Below are 14,759 nucleotides of genomic sequence, written 5' to 3'. Positions count from 1 at the left end.
AAGGCATTGTGGAAGTAGGAGAGCTTGTTCTATTAGCTGTGACAGTTAATGAAAGATGTAGTACTCACTCTCTCATTATTTGCACTTGCTTCTTACCAATTCTTCCAAACCATCGAACGCTGGGTTCTAGTCACTGCCGTTGCTACGCCACCAGGGCTTAGAGAGGAAAAAGTGGCAGAATTCAAAATCTTCAGGACACGGACAAAGTCAACCCTTCAGGATCCACAGTCTGACAAGAAGACGCAAGTGGAAACTGCTGGGTGGAGCATTCAGACCTGCATCTGGCAAGCACTTATTCACACAAAGAGTACTGGGAGAACGGACGAGCTCAGCCACTGAGCCAAGACCGAGACTTCTTTCCAGGAGAAGCTGGATGAGGTCACTCACTTGGACTGTGGGCCACTTTCCAGCAGGACTGCGCCCGGCCTCGTGCTGCTCGTGTAGCACATTTACCCTGGGGGATACCCCCGCTCTCTGTGACTGAGCCCCAGCGGACATTTGTGAGAGGACCTGTGAGGACAAGTGGCACCCAGGGCTCTGAGACCATTGAACAGGCACAGACTTGATCAATATCTAATTTTCATGGCACTGGACAACAGTGGCCACACATGCATCTACCCTGAGACTTCCATAGGAGATGACCCGTTGATCGGACCCGCTGATGACGAATGTTATTAAGGATAACGAATGTATATACATCAGGTCTTTTCAGTATATTGCCAGTGTACTTGCTCTACAATATTATCTTTTCCTGATAAAAAACATTGCAGTAAAAAAAATAAGTATTTATGAACATTAGTATAAATACGTTTCTTTGATGCTCGGTATATTGTATTGCGTTTTTCCCTAAGGCATTTTTTTTGTTTTTTTGTCTACTGCAGTGCTGTGTGTGTGTGTGTGTTCTGTTCATCCTGTCCACACAATGCCTCAGAGGTGTGACCCGGAATTTTAAAGGGTTTTCCCAAAAATGGTACCCAGTAAAAACCTGGTGAATTAGCATCGCGGAAGGTGCTTTATAACTTTACTGGCTTATCACGTGAGGAAACTTAATCTGGATTGTCCGACCAGTTCCGTTTCTTAAACATGCTGGTGGTGGCCTTTTAACTGTTGTGTTATATGAGTAAAAAAGAACGTAGAGAAAAAAAAGCAAATATTCCAATCCAGCGAGGTGGTTGTTGTTGAATTAAAGCCCAGCCACAGTCTTGAGTTGGGGACACATTCTGCTGGCAGTGTTCCTCCATGAGCACTTTTTTAAGGACACCAGCACCACCAGATGATCTCAGTACTGGGGTAACCCAGCACATCGTTGCGTTGCACAAGGGGAAACTCTGGAAATGGAAGGCGTCTTTTATGATTCAGCTGTGCTAGAATCACGCACCACTCCCAGAGTGCGACTCATACACTTTAGATGGGCTAAGTGGCCTCCCTCTCATTTGCAACCACTTTCAGAATGTAGGAAATGATGATCTCCAGGGAGATTAGTGACCTGTTCACCTCATTAAACTCTCTCCCGTCTTTTCCTAAGTAATTGGGCCTGTGTCCTGTGAGCCAGTTTAAGTGAGGTAACAAGCCGAATGGGGTGTTTTGATTGTTGAGCTTGTAAAAAACTGAATGGCATGGCTGTTGAACCCAGCACTGCTCTGGACTGTGGGCTCATTGGTAAATGCGAGGAGTACATTTGCAAGAGATTTACATCATCTCTGCAGGCCAGACTCCTATTTCTTTAACAAAGTGTTTCGAAGTGTATACTGCACCTGCTTTCGCAGCTGACTATGGACAGAAAACGTCTATGCCCCCTGCGGTAAGTCCAGAGATGATCACAGAGGTCGTGAAAAACAGGCAAAATGCAAAAGTGAAGTTTCTCTTTGCAAAGGAAAATATTTCGCAACAGAGACAAAATATACAACCAAGAAACAAAACAAAACTGCAGGTTCTCCATGAACTTCACAAGTAGCGGTTGTAGGAATACCAGGCCTACAACTAAAAACACTGTTACAGCACACAGATGAGGTAACACAGACAGAGTGACATACAGTAGAAAGATGCAGTTAAAAGAAACTGGGACCTCAGGAAGAGTGGCTTACTGTAAAAAATACTTCTAACGTGTGGCTTTGATGCAGCAGAAGGCAGACAATGCGGCACTGCCACCTGCTGGTCAGAAAAAATACACTATACGGGAATTTCAAATTATAACTTGACTGCAACTCGCCAATCTGAAATTGAAGATTGGAATGGCGATTTTGACATTTAAATTTAAGGAGTAAAATAACTCATTATGAATTAGAAATAGTTGTAATTTTACTTTTCTATTTTTTTAACCAAAACATTAAACATATCACATTTGTTTGACCAGTAACGGCTTAAAATATAGACTATTACTGAACCATTACATTGGCTCTTAAAAAGACAACAGCTAGGAGTGTTTTTTAAATAGGAGGGGACCGAATTAGTTTTTTTTTGTTGGATCATATTTTATTTAACTCACTGTAACAGGCTCTCTAGCAAAAGACACTATGCATTTGAACAGGAACGATCCATAATTATCAGAGAATAATTTCCATTTATCTGGAGCAAAAAAGAGTGAAGCATACCTCACTCAGCTATCCTGTGAATACATAATGTATCATGATAATTATGACATCCATCCATTTTCTAACCGCTTTATCCAACACCGAATTGCGGCAGAGGCGGAGTCTATATTATGACATTAATTTAAATAAAAAATAAAGGCTATGTGCAATTCTCATTGTAGGATCTAATCTGTGGTATTAACATTGTGTTTGACGAAAACAATGTTAATATACATCCATCAAAAAAATCTGTAAATCACGTAATGTGGATTGCGACAACCTGGAAATGCACAGTTGTAGCCCAACCTGTATTCCCTGGAAACCTGCACCGAATGGGATACATCACCGATTCTCCTGGTAGACACCTTACCAAAAACGCCTCCCTGTCTACTGCCTGATACGGATGCCGGGAGGGGCCATCAGTAGGAAGAAAAAGTTATATCGAGGGAACGATTTACAATTCGTGCGCACGAAACAACTAAATCGTTCACTCGTTTATTTTAATCCGTGCGCACGAAATAATGTTTTCTAACTCTTTTCTTGCAACTGGTCAACAATAAAGCCAATCGCTTCTTCTATGTCTGCATATCGCCGTCGGTACAGCAGCGTCAGTTAGGCTTTATTGTACTGTGTCTAACTAGTGTCCGGTGTCTTTTTGGAATGCAATGTTTGAAAATATAAACTGGAAGTTAGTTTGGACAATTCCTGATAGATTTTGTATTACAAATAAAGTTAAAGAGATATCGTTTAAAATTATTCATAAGTTTTATCCAGTGAAATGAGTACTCTTTAAATTTAAGCATGAGCAGGATGATCTGTGTGTTTTTTGTCGGGCGGAAAAGGAATCTTTGGTGCATTTATTTGTTAGGTGTAGGTTTGTGAAGTTGTTTTGGACGGATTTACAGAGTTTTGTTTGCAGGCAATTAAAGGTGTTTTTTAGATTGACGGATTTTGACATTTAATTGTACTGTTTAGTAGAAAATTTGGAAAAAGAGCATTTATTTATAGTCAATTTATTAATCATTCTTGGTAAATTTCACATCCATAAATCGAAATGGTCTAATAATACTCCCCTTTTTAGTTCCTTTGAGGTGGAGCTGAAACACTATTTAAATTCTATTAAAAATGTGAGAAATAATAAAGCACGGAAAACATATGATATATGTAAAAAATACAATTTAATCATATAACTTACTTATTACCTCTGGCGGTTAACTGTTTATTTTTCTGTTTGTGTTTGTTCTCTTGTACCTAATTTGATCCTCTGATTGTATTTGTATTTGTAAATTCTTTATACATTTAATAAAAAATTCTTTAAAAAAAATAAAATAACTAGTGTCCGGTATAGCGTTGTTAGGAGCTGGGGATAATGCTGGCGTTTTAGAAGCTATGTGCGCGCAATTACCGTGACACAAAGGACACGAAGGGGAGAGTTAGAAAACGTTATTTCGTGCACACCTATCAACGAAAACGAGGGAACGATTTAGTTAGTTCGTGCGCACGAATTAAAGAAAACGAGGGAACGAGTTAGTTATTTCGTGCACACGAATTGTCAATCGTTCCCTCGATATAACTATTTCGTGCGCACGAATTGTAAATCGGTCCCTCCATATAACCTTTTCTTATTGATGGCCCCTCCCGGGCTCCGTAGCCTGGACCGACCGAGAATACTATTCTCTGTCATCAGAGCTACAGCTACTGAACGCCCCATTTACGGTTGTGAAACACCGCGATTACCACTAACTCCATAGTAAACGGCTACAAAAAAGGGGCAAATCAGATTCAAGATTTAATCATTTCACCTCCTAATGCAATACGTCTGTTCTTTTATTCTTCCCAACACTTTCATGGACTAATAATTAGTCCCAAATCTAGACAAGATGTCTGGTTTAAATGTTCAAATGATCAACATACAAGGTTACCCACTGAACATACTATATAGTTCAGGTGGGGAGCTGCATCAACATGCATAGGCTCCAAAGGAACAAGGAATAGGTTTATTCCATGCTTTATTCCAGTCAGGCGACACCTGAAGAAGGCTCCACGGCCGAAACGTGTTTTCTTTCTCTTTTCAGCATGGAATAAACCTATTAAATGTTCCTTTGCAATGTACGTATATATATGCACGCACACACACACACAATTGAGTGTCCGAGCCCTGTCTGCTTTAGAGAGAGTACAGAATGCTAATCTATAGTCTAGGTTAGTAAATCAATAAAGACAAAACCATCCACAGCCAAACCAAGAACCTGCATTGTAGTACAAATGATCCAACACAGGGTTAAATCTAATCAAACATACATGGGAAAAAATTTCCCTATTCTAAACAAGCCATGACTAAACTAATTGAGATTTTTTTTTTAGTCAGCTGAATAAGCAATAAGAGGAGATCAGAATTTCCAAACAAGACCGCAACTCCTTGGATACTAAATCTCAAGAATACTCTCATGACCCAGACAGAATCAGGCTTCAAGTCTAATTTTCAGTAGGAGGTTTCCGATGAAGAGATAGGAAGGAGGACAGACCTCATTGTCTGGTCTTGCACATCTCTCCTTTTTTATGCCATTGTAACGCCCTCGCCTGGTGGTGAGGAGGAAGCGCCCCTAGGCGCTCGTAGTACCGCTGGGCATGCTGGGAGTGGTAGCCGGGGAGAGTCTGAGGGTCAGCACGATGACCAGCGGCTGACCCTACCTGTGTAAATAATGTCCTAGTAATTCTAGTGCCCTGTGTAGTCCTGTAAAAGTGTAGTGTGTTGTTAGGTAATTACCACCCTAAAAAAGTGTACGTGTTCCGTCAGTCTCCTCATGTGTGCGTAGATCCTGTGTTTGGTTTTGTGTGGTTGAAAACGAATAAAGCTAATGCTCGTTTGCTAATTGCGTCTCCACTCGTCCTTGTTCTGAAAAGAACCTGCAAACGCTACACCATCATCCATTCCTGAAGAGTCAGTCTTAACCACCTCCCCACCCCTCGAATGACTAACCACTCCCCAGGAGTCAGGTTTTAACAGTTGATTTAATAGCAAATGCATTTAATCCGAGTATCTCACGAGGGCTCCTCGTGATCACCTAAGGAGGAGTGCAGTTCGAGCAGGATCTCCCTGCGGCTGTTGTTAAAATCAGTTTAACCTCAGGAATGCAGGAGAATTCTTTATTGGAAAAACCCAATTAAAAACAGGCATGTAAAAACAGACGGCAGAGCAACAGTCTGCCTCTAACAGGCGGTCCAGGCGGGTAGAGAACTGGCGGGGGTGGCACCGGAAAGCACAGAACAGTGCAAGAAGCTCGGCGTGGCGCCGTCCCCTCACAGGGTGCGGACCATCATGCGCGTGGCCCGGGCGGAGTAGGGGGCGGGGCCCCTCCAGGTGAGCCAGTGCAGGCCCGAAGCCCAGCCCAGGTGGCTACCCTGCGGGTGCCAGTCCCCGTTCAGGCTGGCCGAGCCGCAGCGGCTGAACCACCAGCCGGCGCCCCCCTCCTCCCGGCTGCAGCTCTCCACGGCCACGTCGCCGAAGATGCAGGGCGAGCAGCCGTCGCTGTCCCGGTCCTCCGTGCTGAAGCCGGCGCCGGCCTGGTCTATCCCGCTGTACGTGCCTCGGATAGCGTCGCCTACGGGCGGGAGAGAGCAGGAGAAGAGGAGTTCCGCAATCAGCTTTAACACGGATCATACTCCAACGCCCTGGTCATGACAGCACCACTCCAACTCCACCGTCCTCTGACTCAGTCCACATGGAAGGCGAGAAGGCTGGAGACTGTCACGGGAAGTAGGATGGACCTCATTTTGAAGGATCAAGCTGCGAAAGGACACCTTTTCTGTAGACTTTGTGAAAATAGTGCGTGTAGAGGTTCCCAATTTAGATTTTACAGCACATAAACAATAAAAACCTCTGTGTGCTCCGCTTTCAAAGCAGCAATACAAATGTTTGTCTGTTGTAGAAACAAAAAAACTTGCTTGACAGTTTTCTAGCTTGACCTAAAGCAAGCTGTTGGGGTTGTGGCTCTTGGAAGCCGAGAAGGCAGCAAGAGCAACAATCCCAAAATCCTGTCCAATCTTAGCCTGTAGAGCTGTGCAGTGTTTACTACAGGCCCCTCTCCCTTGCACCCTCACGGCCCAGTTCAGGTACAGATTTCAGACAGTCCTGTTTGCACGGCGGTCAGAAACGCGAACACCCGCACAGAGAAGAAAGCGTGTTGGAATAATGCGTAATGCTGAAGTCGCTCTTCTGTTTGTTGATAATCCCTTCCCTCCCCCAACCCCCCAAAGACTCCTAGTGGGAACACGTGGCAGTAGTGTCCGCAATAATGGAATCATGTTCCGGGACGCAGGGAGGTCACGGCGGGGGAGAACCGGTTTAAAACTCTACAGAGAGTCGAGGGTGTAGGCGGCCCGAGTATAAATCCACACGGTCCGGGGCCGGTCGGCCCGGTTACCTGCGGTGCCTCTGTAGGTGTTCACGCTCAGCCGGTAGGCCGAGGCCTCGCTGCCCAGCTTGAAGTCCGCGTACTCCGCAAAGGCCGTCCCTCCCTCGAAGTCCCACAGGTCGACGCGGAGCATGGAGCGCCGCTGTCGGCCGCGCGTCAGCTCCCAGACACGCTGCAGGCCCAGCCAGTGGTCCCCTGCCGGCCCACGAGAGGGGGGGAGAGAGAGAGAGAGAGAGAGAGAGAGAGAGAGCGCGTGAGCTGGGGCGAGCGAGACCCCATGGCGCGGCGGACCTCCCGCCAGCGTCCGGCCTGCTTACCCCGGAGGTCCCCGAAACCCCACTTGTACTCCTTCCAGTTCCTCCTGAAGGACAGGTGGCCCCCACTGCGCTTCTGGAACACCGTCCACCCCCCGTCCGAGCGCATCTCGCAGTACACCTGGAACACACGCCGTTATCGCCTGGGCACCCCGCACAGCGAAACCAGACCGGGGCACACGGACAGTCTACAGCCAACACAAAGGCTACCAGCCAGAGGAGGCCCAGAGAGTGTGTTTGACTGCTCGTAGCTTATAATAATTCCTCACACTTACACAGCGCTTTTCTGGACACTCCACTCAAAGCGCTTTACAGGTAATGGGGGCTCCCCTCCACCACCACCAGTGTGCAGCCCCACCTGGATGATGTGACGGCAGCCATAGAGCACCAGTACACTCCCCACACACCAGCTCTCAGTGGGGAGGAGAGTAGAGTGATGAAGTTTACAGATGGGGGTTATTAGAAGGCCATGATTGGTAAGAGCCAATGAGAAATGTGGCCAGGACACCAGGGTGACACCCCTACTCTTTTTGAGAGACTCCCTAGGATTTTTAATGACCACGGGGAGTCAGGACCTCGGTTTTACGTCTCATCCGAAGGACAACGCCTGTTTACAGTATAGTGTCCCCATCACTATACTGGGGCATTAGGACCCACATAGACCACAGGGTGAGCAGCCCCTACAGGCCCCACTAACACCTCTTCCATCAGCCGGCTTTCCCAGGAGTCACCCATCCAGGTACTGACCAGGCTCACATCTGCGGAGCTTCAGCAGGCTGCCAGTTCTGAGTTGCAGGGCGATATGACTGCTGGCCTTAAGGTTCAGATGCTTCTTAGATGTGAATGAGCACTGGGTATCAGTGTTGAAAGGGTACCGAGGGGGACGGCACACCAGACTGTTCAGTCCACACTAGGAGGTTGCTGGTTCAAATCCTATCTTTTGACACCACTGCTGTATCACTGAACAGGGATCTTTACCCAGAATTCAACACCAATCCAAACTCCATAAGCTGGAGGGAGGGATGGCCCATACCTGGAATGGGCTTCTCACTCCAGGGGGCTGAATGAAGTACACTCCACTGGAGGCTGCAGGCGAGACACTTTTGATGTGGGAACAGTCCCTCCCTGCAAAACAGAATCATCTCATCACAGAGGATGGGTAAAGACCATAAGTATAGCACGGAAAACAGGGGTCTTTATTCCTGGCCATTGAAGGGACCACATCTACATGTTCAATAGAGCTGGGTTCTTAATGTCACAAGCCAGGTATAAGCTGGTTTTTGACGGGAGCAGGTCTTAAACTTGTACAGTCTCATGTGCCGGAGCTATGAGACCTAGAAAACAGACACTGCCCCCGGAACAGGATTGGAGACCCTAAAAGGTGACCTGGGCCGATCACTGAAGGTCACCAAGGCTGGACAGTAAAGGGCTTTGGGATACAACAGGCTAAAAAGATTAACGCACAAGAGCTACCAATTCAATTTCTACAGGACATGCAATGCGGTGGCTTTAGGAGGAGTGAAGAGACAGACTGCATCAGGCAGTGCAGGAGTTTGTGAATAAGAACAAACTGTAAGCGTACCTTGCGAGACTGGTGTTCCTTGCTTGTTCTGCAAGAAAATAAGAGCAGGAATGAACCCCAGACCTCCCTGAAACTTCTCCTGTCTGCACACACCCCCCTGCAAGCCTCTCATTCATTTAAGAATGGTCCTCTTTCATACGCGGAACCTTTCTGCTACCATCTTTGGTGCAGTCGCCATTTAAATCTTGGGATCGTGCAGGCACTCGTTTTTGAAAGACGACAGGATATCGGTTTCCATAACATGGTCGGGAGCTTGTTCCAGACCCCAACAATGCTCGCTCGAGTCACACCTTGCCCCCGTAGTGAACGGCTACCCTCCAGCCACCTGGATTGTGTCAACGGCGGTTTCTACTGCTCCCCCAGCAGGCAGGTCCTCACCTGAGCTTCGCTAGTGAGGCTGCAGAGACAAAGCAGTACTCCCCAGCCAATCAGATTCCACGCTCCAGCCATGATCTGAAAGAGATGGCAGGGCAGGGCTCTGGTTACAGAAGCACAGGAATCCTTCACCTGGAGCAGGTTGCCAAGGGAAAGCTAGGAGGGGAGGGAGGTGGAAAGACTGGAAAGTCCGGAGAGCCAGTCTCACACTGTGGAGGCCACGTTGGCTGCTGCTGCTAGGCTGGATAGCAAGGCTCCACCATTAAAAAATGAGAGGAAAGTAATAGCAGACTCGGCTGCTGTTGAGTCAGAGGTGCAGGTAAGGTCACGATTAGCATCCCTGGCCAAACAGGATTTACCCCCTTACGCTACTAAAGGTTAAGATCAGGGATTGTCTTCTTTGCAGGCTCCGTGCTATTAGCTCATGTCTTGCCACTCTCCAAGATGTTGGATCTGTGCAACGCTGAAGAGATTGGAGAACCTGTCCAGTGAAAGACAACCCCAGCCATGGTCATTGGGTTCTCGGCCCCTTCTCTGACCCATGTCCTTCTTGCCCAGTTACTCCGTGTTCCACATGCTTTCCCTTTCCTGTTCGACTGCACCATCGGAAACTTTCAACACCCTAGATAGGTTTAAAACCCTTCCTCAGACCCAAGCCTCCTTACTGGAGTTATCTGGACAGCTCCTGTTTCTTCATGGAAGAGCTTCTGCTCCGACATGCACAGTCAGCTGGGGATCTTACATAGACAGGCATTTCTTCTGAAATCGAGTCGACCAACTGACCCGTTTATGTCTCAGAGCCTCACTATCAACAAAGCCCCTGTTTTCCTACAGGCAATCCTCTAGTTCCAATTGTTGTTTCTGTAACCTTGTACACCACAAGAAAGACTTGCCCATCTAGAATTACTTGGCTACCCATTTTATGGATGGAGACCGCATCAGAAATGTTATTGTGGGCATCACCCCTTGAGTGGCTGTCGGAAGAGATTAGTTATGGCCATGGATAGGGTCTTCTCATATACAATTTGTAGAGTACCACCAAGCCCCAAAGATAAGAATTTCCAGTGCCTGTATCACTTCTGCCTCATTTGTTACAGTATTAATACAGAACTTTGTGCTTCCTCAAGTCTGAGGCACACTGCATGTTCCTTTCTTGGTAAACACTTGAGAGAAATGCTTAAGATGGCCACTCTCTTATCCTTTATAGTTCTCTTGCTGTTGCAATGCAGGAAAACATTTTAATCTCCACTGTAGGACTTCTCTCGGCGTCTCTAATCTCCTTCAGAACCGCTGTTTCTTTAACACTCCCATACCCGCGACACTGTGAAGCTCGTCTTCAACACACAATACGCGCAAAGGTCTACGAGTTAAAAGGTTAATTAACAGTGTACGTTTTTTAAAAAAAGGAAAATTTGGTCAAGTCGACCCATTTAGATTAAGAATTAAAGAGCACCTTGCAATTATGTTCTTTATATCAGTTATCACCTTTGCATGCCTAAACCACACAGAAGCAACATATTAACAACAAAATATCGTTAGGATATGGGTCTCTTTAAAATAAAATTGGAACTCGGAAGACGGGTTAGGACGAACCAGCTTGCTAACCAATGTCGTCGGTTTACGCCCCAACTGCCAATCAATGAATTTAGAGACCCCCCCCCCCCCCCCAACGCATCCGTTTTACTTTAACTCCCCAAAAGCACTCAGCCCTTTCCAGCCGTGCGAAGATCAACCGGCCCCGAAAAACAGCACATTGAAGCAAGAGCAAAAAAATAAATCAGACACACCGAGGCTCTCCGAGACCGTGCTCCCAGCTTATTAGACCTTTAAGACGGGCGAGTTGTTGAATACACCGCTAAGCAACACTTCTTTGACACATTTTCTTTCTGCGAAACGGAAATTTGCTACAGCCTCGAAACGCAGGCTGACACCCTGGTATCGAGCTCACCTCGCGGATCTGCGCAGACGGATCTGTTTGGCGTCAAACCTGAAGAAATGTAAACTCCCAACCGCTCTTTCTCCCTCAGTCACCCTCGGTGTTTTGAGAGAGAGCCCTTCTGTCAGCACTTATCACCTGCGTGTGGGCCGGACCCACCCTGTTTTCATCAAGTGGGGGCGGTACCGCGGTTTAATAACACTAAAACTATGCAGTTAATTTCAGACGGGGTTATTATCTTCTTACCCTTCTCCCTCGATCGCCCCCGACGAGTTGTTAATGACATCAATTCCGATAAATAAGTTTACCAGGACGCAAGAAGTTACCCGGGATTTCATCATGTGCTGTAGTTTAAAAAAAAACTCAAACTTTTTCTGGAACAGGTCCGAGTATGGAAGCCCGTTTTCGCCAGGGAGTAAAAAAAAAACGCGCTATGGTATCTCAGAATTGCGACTTAGCAACTCAGAATTGCGACTTTATATCTCACATTTGCGACTTCGAAATAGCCCATATTTCATTGTCTGTCCTTTTGTTATTGTAACGGATTCGGGCTCTAGGGCTTGTGCCTCGCCGCTCCCAACCTAGTTCGTCCCTCACTGCATTGGCTCGAACCCAGGTCTTGCCATCTGAGCTAAAGAAGACCTTCTTTTTTAGGTAAAAAAGGACATACAATGGAAATACGTAAAAAGTATGTTTCAGCTTTTATAATTGTGAATTCCTCTGGATGTGAAGTGCCTATTTCTGTATCTTATTTCATATTCTGTCTCCGTAAATAAAAAATAATTTAAAAAGCCCACCGTGCACTATTCCATCCGGGTACCATGGAAGCCTCACTGGCGGAAATGGGATTCTATAAAAATTAGTGTAATTTTGATTTTTATCAGGGCACTGTACAAGACAAGTCTTCAGGCCTATAGATCCTATGATCCTGTACGATTCATGAAAATAGTGTAACGGAACGGCCGACATACAGGTTGTACGATCTGGTTGCAGTGTGGTGACAGCACCGCCCTCCCCTGCGCATAACAGGGATGCTGACCGCCAGGGCTAAAGAAAGTGTTCTTTATCTCAGCTGGCAAGACCTGGGTTCGAGCCAATGCAGTGAGGCACGAACTAGGGTGGGAGCGGCGAGGGCACAAAACCTAGAACCAGAATCCGTTACAATAACAAAAAGACAGACAATGAAATAATGGCTATTTCGAAGTCGCGTCGCAAATGTGAGATATAAAGTCGGAATTCTGAGTTGCTAAGTCGCAATTCTGAGATACTAAGTCGGAATTCTGAGATACCATAGCGCGTTTTTTTTTTACTCCCTGGCGGAAACGGGCTTCTATATCCGAGACCTCCAAGCGCCGTATAATGCCATATTACTGTAGGAAAGTTTCTAGTTCCAGGAGACTATAATACAGAAAGTAACAAAGAAACCATAACCAAGTAATCAAGTTTAAAACACAATGGCATCATTAATGGTAAGTTTATTCGTGACGATTAATCATAGGACGATGTTAATACAACAGTTTTAATGATTAATGAGAATAGTATCTGAAAGATTTAGCTGGATTAATTATAGGTAAAGGTCTCAATTATTATATTACTAGCGGCTCTGGTTTGAAGATCTGGTACAGCCCGCAATAGGAGCGGCTGATTGGTGTAAACAGGTGGGATGGACTTAAAAAAAACAAACACGGAAGAATAGTCAGCTATTGAAGAAAAATGACAAAACTTATTCATAGTACGCATCGCTCAATAACACACACTATCCAAAACACACTACACTTCTTAATACACGCACTATACAAAACTCGCTAACACACAAACTATCCAAAACACACAACACTCGCTAACACAAATCTTCAAAGAAATCCTGACCATTGCATGTTGTGTGCTGTTGTTGTCCACCCCTGCCAAGTTCACAACATTCCGTTTTATTTTCTTAGAAAGCAGAAAACGCTTTAAACAAAGTTACATAATTGTTTCAGGGCATTAGTTGAAAATGTTTTTCCTTTCCATTGAAAAGTGGGGGAACGCAGCACGGCCGAAGGCGTGTTTTGAATTTCATCTCGAGTGTTTGGACAACGCACAGCACTTATATAGTGTATGTATATATTATATTATAGGAACAAGTAATAGGTTTATTCCATGCTGAATAGAGAAGAGAGAAAACACGACGTTACAGTTGTGAAGATAGTAATATAAACACTACAACAGGGCACTTTTCTAAAAACAACCTGCAGCACTTCACTGTTGTGCGAGTTGATGTGTTTCTACATTCAAGTCAAGCTGACACCGACACACCGCAGGCCCTGAGAACAGCTGACTGCCGACAGTGTCACGGTCAGCGCAGGGCTGCAGCGGGAACACAGCTCCGCACTCCGCCGCCCCCCTAACTGGTGGCTCGTCCCGGAAATCACTCTCCCTCCCCCTTTCTCTCCGACTCCTCTCTCTCCAGCCTCATGATCCGGAGTCTGGTGGTAAGCGAGAGGAGGTCTGTGCGTCAACCTGTCCGTCTCTTCCTCCCCTGGCCGCTGGCCTCCTCTTGCTCATTCTTTATCGTCTCCAGGTCGTTTTTTTCCCCCGACTGCCCTTTCTCTCCACCACCCTCTTACTGCCTCCCGCTTTCTCTCTCGAAGCTCGTTTTCATTTCAGAAACACAGCCTTTTACCGGCTCTCCACACGCGGAATGGCTGTTAGTTTTTTTTTAAATTTTTTTATTAAACATATAGAATTTACAGATACAAATACAACAAGAGGATCAGAATCATGTACAAGAGAAAAAAAAACGCAGCAGAAAAAAACATTTAACTACCAGAGGTAATTAAGTAATTATGTGATCAAATTGTATATTTTACATGTATTTCCTTGCTTTAATATTTCTCAATTATTTATAGAATTCAGTTTCAACATGCATGCGTTTCCTGTAAAAAATAAAACTCAGCACACAGTTTTTTTACAAAACAAAAAAAACGTTTTTCTTTTAACAACATTTCGAGTACCTCTGGCATTCATGGAAAAGACATACACGAAAGCAAATAACGAACTCTAAGATTGTCTAAACTATTGAGTTTTTCGAAGAACCAGAACTATAACAGTCCTTAATACGTAACTACACCACTCCAAACTAACACTAAACAAACACTAGTATATACTGCTATAACAAATAAAACCAAACATAATTATTAACTGAGCAGTCACTGGGAGCGAATCTCCTTCCCGTCTACAAAGGCCCTTGCTCCCACAAAGTCGGCTCTCCTCCCCTCTCTTCTGGCAGCTTCAGCCTGGGGCCACAGCTGGTTCCTGGTGCTCCTGTCCGCGGCGGACAGGTCCTCTGCAAACCTCAGTTTGTTCCCATTCAAATACTCATTCCCCCTCGCCGCTCGCCACAGCGCGTCCCTCGCCGTCCTCTTGGTGAACTGTATTATAATCGATCTGGGGCGCACTTGCCCAGACATGTTCGCTCTCCCGAGCCTGTGAACAAAGTCAATGGCCGATATCACGTCCTCCTGGTCCGGCAGGGTCCTTTTACAGTATGTTATGCAGAGGCAGTTCCCAATGTTGTAGCCAGTATAA

The 14,759-nt window shown here is 45.8% G+C and overlaps 1 protein-coding gene across 2 annotated transcripts; it reads right to left on the bottom strand.

Annotated features, from left to right (window-relative positions):
* Positions 1 to 5,703: 5,703 nt before the first annotated feature.
* LOC148829819 (angiopoietin-4-like) lies at positions 5,704 to 11,794 on the bottom strand. Of its 2 annotated transcripts, none has more exons than XM_088923753.1 (7): positions 11,439 to 11,794; positions 9,260 to 9,334; positions 8,882 to 8,909; positions 8,333 to 8,424; positions 7,303 to 7,420; positions 6,995 to 7,180; positions 5,704 to 6,172 (listed from the first exon to the last, which is right to left on the bottom strand). In XM_088923753.1, the coding sequence occupies exons 2-7, from the start codon at positions 9,329 to 9,331 to the stop codon at positions 5,871 to 5,873; spliced, it is 798 nt and encodes a 265-aa protein (XP_088779879.1). In that variant the 5' UTR covers positions 9,332 to 9,334; positions 11,439 to 11,794; the 3' UTR covers positions 5,704 to 5,870. The 2 variants fall into 2 exon arrangements, with proteins under 2 accessions (XP_088779879.1, XP_088779878.1); XM_088923752.1 differs by lacking the exon at positions 11,439 to 11,794 and adding an exon at positions 11,205 to 11,320.
* Between the last annotated feature and the right edge of the window lie 2,965 nt (positions 11,795 to 14,759).

The sequence above is a fragment of the Atractosteus spatula genome, chromosome 8 (genome assembly GCF_055471065.1).
Source record: "Atractosteus spatula isolate fAtrSpa1 chromosome 8, fAtrSpa1.hap1, whole genome shotgun sequence".
NCBI classification, from domain to species: domain Eukaryota; kingdom Metazoa; phylum Chordata; class Actinopteri; order Semionotiformes; family Lepisosteidae; genus Atractosteus; species Atractosteus spatula.
The sequence above is the reverse complement of the archived record's forward strand: the minus strand, read 5'-3'. Positions and strand labels throughout refer to the sequence as shown.

Excerpts from the sequence above, each read along its gene's own strand:
- LOC148829819 (XM_088923753.1), bottom strand. The coding sequence starts at position 9,331 with ATGGCTGGAGCGTGGAATCTGATTGGCTGGGGAGTACTGCTTTGTCTC. Across the intron at positions 8,425-8,881 it reads AGGAACACCAGTCTCGCAAG|GGAGGGACTGTTCCCACATC; the intron begins GTACGCTTACAG and ends TCTGTTTTGCAG. Across the intron at positions 7,421-8,332 it reads GAGTGAGAAGCCCATTCCAG|GTGTACTGCGAGATGCGCTC; the intron begins GTATGGGCCATC and ends CGTGTGTTCCAG.